The 5,077-nt window shown below is 44.2% G+C and overlaps 1 protein-coding gene across 1 annotated transcript; it reads right to left on the bottom strand.

The window, feature by feature from the left end:
* Nucleotides 1-3,369: 3,369 nt before the first annotated feature.
* Nucleotides 3,370-4,581, bottom strand: LOC130949380 (uncharacterized). Its single transcript, XM_057878120.1, has one exon. The coding sequence runs from the start codon at nt 4,579-4,581 to the stop codon at nt 3,370-3,372; it is 1,212 nt and encodes a 403-aa protein (XP_057734103.1).
* Between the last annotated feature and the right edge of the window lie 496 nt (nt 4,582-5,077).

The following is a 5,077-nucleotide window of genomic DNA, read 5'->3' as shown; positions in this document are numbered from 1 at the left end:
AGCTTGTCCGTTTGTTTGAGGATGTTCGACGGAGGCAAAGTGCTGCTTTATTTTAAGATTCTGCAAAAAAGATTGAAATTTCTGATCGGCAAACTGGCGGCCGTTGTCAGTTGTGATATGTTGAGGTATTCCAAAACGGCAAATAATGTTCTTCCATGTGAATGAGATTATGTGTTGTGATGTTATTTTTGCTAAAGGTTGGGCTTCAACCCATTTGGAGAAATAGTCAATTCCGAAAATAAGGAACTTTACCTGGCCCGGTGCCGTAGGAAACGGTCCGAGTATATCCAAACCCCACTGGTTAAATGGCCAGCTGATATCTGAATGATGCATTTGTTCGGCGGGGATGTGTATCAGTGGTGCGTGTCTTTGGCATTTGTTGCAGGATCTTATTTTTTGTTCGCTGTCGCGTTTCATAGTTGGCCAGAAAAATCCGGCTCGGAGGATTTTTGATGTTAGGCTTCGAGCCCCTGTGTGCGTGCCACGGATTCCTTCATGTGCCTCTGCTAACGCTATGTCTGCTTCTGTTTTGCTCAGGCATTTGAGGAGGGGGCGAGTAAATCCTCTGCGATATAACGTCCCATTGAGTATTGTGAAGTAAGATGCTTGGCGGCGGAACTTTTTATCAGTCGTGGCCCCTGGTGGAATGTTACCTGTTTGTAAATAATGTATAAAGTCGCTTCTCCAATCTGTTTCCTGTGAAGCACTTAACACGGTTGTTAGAGTAACAGTGGGTGAGTTTATTGTGAACTGATGTAATGTTGATAGATCGGATTGTGTACTTCCGAGCTTGGATAAGATATCCGCTCTTTGATTTTGTTCACGTGGTATATGCTGTATCTCAAATTTAAAAAATTTTTTTGTTAACTTTTTTACTAATAGCAAATATTTAGATAGTAGGGGGTCTTTTACCTGAAATAGATCATTTACCTGCTGTACGACTAACAATGAATCACAGAATACCTTGATGGAGGAGATCTGAAGATCTAGACAGAGTCGTAATCCGGCGAGTAGTGCTTCATATTCAGATTGATTGTTGCTCGCTTTGAAAGCGAGGTGTATTGAGTGTTCCAATATGAATCCGTCGCTGTCCTCCAGACGAATTCCGGCCCCGCAACCTTCATTATTGGAAGAGCCGTCTACATACAAGGTCCATTGTTTTGGATGGTCCTCTTCTGAGGGCATTGTAAGTTCGGCGAGGAAATCTGCGAGGAATTGTGACTTGATCGGTCCCCGAGGTTGGTATTTGATGTCGAATTCTGATAGTTCAACTGCCCATTTAATGAGTCTACCTGCAATTTCTGGTTTGTGGAGAACTTGTCTTAGTGGGTGATCGGTTCTGACGTGGATAACGTGGCTTTGGAAGTAAGGTCGGAGGCGTCTCGCCGAGAATATTAGTGCTAGTGCAAGCTTCTCGATCCTCGGATAGTTGAGTTCGGCCTGCTGGAGGGTCTTGCTGACGAAGTATACTGGATGCTGAACCTTTTTTCTTTCTGTAACAAGGGCCGAGCTTATTGCCCAGTCAGTAACTGATAGATATAGAAATAAATCCTCCCCTTGTAGGGGTTTTTGTAGAATCGGCGGTTGTGATAAGGTTGTTTTTAATTTTGAAAATGCCTTTTCACAATCGTCGTTCCATTCAAATTTATTTTTCTTTTTAATTGTTTGGAAAAAAGGGATAGAGATTGAGGCAAGGCAGGGAACAAATCTTGACAGGGCAGCGAGTCGTCCTGTGAGGCGTTGGACTTCCTTTATTGTTTTGGGGCTGGTCATGTCTAGCACTGCTCGGCATTTGTCTGGATTTGCCTCTATTCCCCTGCACGTTAGTAGAAAACCTAAAAACTTACCCCCTTGGACTGCAAATGCACACTTCTCGGGATTGAGACGCATATTGTATTGGCGAATCTGGCCGAATATCTCGGTAAGGTCGCGGATGTGATCATCGCCGACTTTCGTTTTGGCGACCATATCGTCGACGTAAACTTCAATATTCCTGCCTATTTGTTTGGCGAATACCTTGTCCATAAGTCGTTGGTAAGTTGCACCTGCGTTCTTTAGTCCAAACGGCATAACTTTATAACAATAGTTACCGAAATCGGTGATAAAAGCTGTTTTATTTTGATCAGAGGGATGCATCATTATTTGGTTATACCCTGAATATGAATCCATAAAGCTTAAAGTAGCGTAGCCTGAGGCATTGTCTACTAAAGAATCTATGGATGGCAGAGGGTAAGAATCTTTTGGGCATGCTTTGTTTAAATCAGTGAAATCGACGCACATGCGCCACTTACCGTTCTGTTTTCTTACCATTACCACATTTGCTAGCCAGGTGGTGAACCTGATCTCTTTGATGAATTCTGCGTTGATTAACTTTTGTGTCTCTTCCATTGACGCTCTCCTTTTTTCTTCGCCGAGTTTGCGTTTTTTCTGTTGTACTGGTCGGATTGCTGAGTTTATGGCTAATCTATGGCTGATGATCTGTGGGTCGATTCCCGGCATATCTAATGGTTTCCATGCGAACAGGTCGGCGTGTTGTTGTAGGAAGGTTGTTATAACTTGAAACTCGGATGCGTTGAGTGAGGTGCCTACATATGTGAATTTATTAGGGTCATCGTTGAAGTACACTTTCTGTAGGTCATCAGAGGGTTTTGGGCGATCAAGGAAATCGGCTCTTGGATCAAGCTCGGCAAGCGTGTCCTCCTGTTGATTTATGCCGACGTTGTTGACTTGTTTTGTTGAGCGATTTTGGAGTTTCATGCTGATGTTGTAGCATTGTCTTGCCTCTTTGTGGTCTCCATAGATTGTAATGACCTGGTGATCCTGCAGTGGGAACTTGACACAGAGGTGAACTGTAGATACAATAGCGCCGAATTTATTTAAAAATGGTCGGCCGAGAATAAGGTTATATGGGCTAAAATAGTCAACTACTAAATATTGAATATCATTAGTTTTGGATAGAGGTTGCTCACCCAGTGTGGTTTGTAACCACACTGATCCGAGGACGGGAACCCTTTTGCCTGAGAAGCCGACCAAATCACCTCCTGTGGATTGTAGGGTGTTGTCGCTGAGCTTCATCTTTTGAAATGTGGAGTAAAACAGAACGTCGGCACTGCTCCCGGGATCTAAGAGTACTTTCTTTACTAATAGGTCTCCTAGCTGAAGGGTGATCACCACAGGGTCGTCCAAATTTTGTATGTTGGATTTGAAGTCGGCATGTGTGAAAGTGACTTCTGGTTGAGGATTAGTGATTGTGGTGTTTTGCTTCCATACGTCTGCCGAGTATATCGTTCTAAACGATCTTTTTCTTGCCGAATTTGAGTGTCCTCCACTTGCGTATCCTCCTGAAATGCAATTAATTATACCTCGTGGTCATTCGTATGGACCTAAGGACGTCTTTTCTTTTCCTCGGTGTTGGTCAGGGAGATCGGTTGTTGTGGAATTAGAGCCACGCTTTTGGATGTGACCACCAATGTATTTGTCAAGGTGTCCTTGTCGTGCCAGTCGTTCTAGAAGATCTTTGGCGATCACACAGTCATCGGTATTGTGCCCGTGTTTCTGGTGGAAAGTGCAGTACTTTGACTTGTCCACGTTCCTTGTATCCTGGTAGGTGCCGGCTTTTCTTGGCGGTTTGATTAGTTTAGAGTTCAAGATCTCCTTGATTATGTCTTCCCTCTTGGTGTTAAACTGTGTATAAGAATCAAAACGAGGTGTTAGTTTAAAATTTTTCTTAAGAGAGGAGCTCTTATCTTCGTCACGGAAGAGTGATTTGTCGGATTTCCGAGCTTGTCTGAGCTCCTCGATGTCAATTTGGCCTTTTGCTTTTTCTCGGAATTCTGCCAGAGTCTTTGGTTTTGCTACTGCGATCGTCTCCTGGAACTTTCCGGGTCGGAGGCCGCTTTTTAGTGCGTGCAGATGGACTTCGGGGTGGAGGTCTGGTATGCTGATCGCGACCTTGGTGAAGCGAGTCATATAGTCCTTTAAACTTTCGTTTGGCCCCTGTTTGATAGTGTTCAGGTAATCGGAATCGTGCAAGTATATTGCGGATCCGGCGAAATGTTCTTCGAATAACTTCGCCAACTGATGAAAGCGGGAGATGGAACCTGCAGGCAAAGCACACAACCAATCAAGTGCAGGACCGTCTAAATAATTCGGAAAACATCGACATAAAACTGTATCTGATGCACCATTGACGATCATTATTGATCGGAATTTCTTCACGAATTTCTTCGGATCACCGAGTCCATCATAAGGCGTGAGGGTCAATGGCAAGGTGAACCTCTTCGGCAATTCGAAACTCATTACTTCTTCTGTAAAAGGGCCTACAAAGTCTCCAGGCTCTTCTTTCTCGTCCTCTGGCTGTTGCTCTTCGTGTTGGGTGGTTTCTGAAACATGGGTCGGTTGGGACTGATGTTCCTCATTTCCCTCCTGACGAGCATCGTTGTGTTCTATCCGGTCATGGTTCAGTTCGGCAATTTGAGCTGCCATTATCTGGTTCTCGTCAGCCATCCGTTGATTAGCTTGTTGCAGCTCAGCTACCATTCGCATGAGTTCGGACAGTGAAGGAGGCGGCACATCAGCCATGGGTGCAGACGGAAGTGATGAGACCAAAAGAAAAAATGTGATTTCCTCGGCCCCACGGTGGGCGCCAATTGATCTTGCCTGGTGAGTAGATCGGCTATAACTTCTTGAGATTAGCCGGGCTATGTGCCACTAGGTTGAATGCCTGTCCTTCGAGGTCCGACCTTCCTGTGTTCGTCGTGTATATGAGAGTGCGAGTAACACCGAGGAGGAGGAGTGTACCTGCAAAGGCACTCCAATGCTTAAGTCAGTAGATGATATTCAGTTTGGAATGAATGCAGAAAGCTATTTTACCTTCTCTTTTATAGACATTTATTCGTCCGTTGCGTCTTTGATGATTATTCGTCCGTTTCTGATGATTAATTTCGTAACCGATTTTATCTCTGCCGTTTTGAGACGTTATTAACTTCGCCGAGTTATAGCTCATAAGGGCCGAATAATAACGGCAAATGACGAGTTATGATTTTGATGGTGACCATATCACAACCCTTTTTATAAA

The sequence above is a fragment of the Arachis stenosperma genome, chromosome 9 (assembly GCF_014773155.1).
Source record: "Arachis stenosperma cultivar V10309 chromosome 9, arast.V10309.gnm1.PFL2, whole genome shotgun sequence".
NCBI lineage: Eukaryota > Viridiplantae > Streptophyta > Magnoliopsida > Fabales > Fabaceae > Arachis > Arachis stenosperma.
Note: the sequence above shows the minus strand (reverse complement) of the source record. Positions and strands in the feature narration are given on the sequence as shown.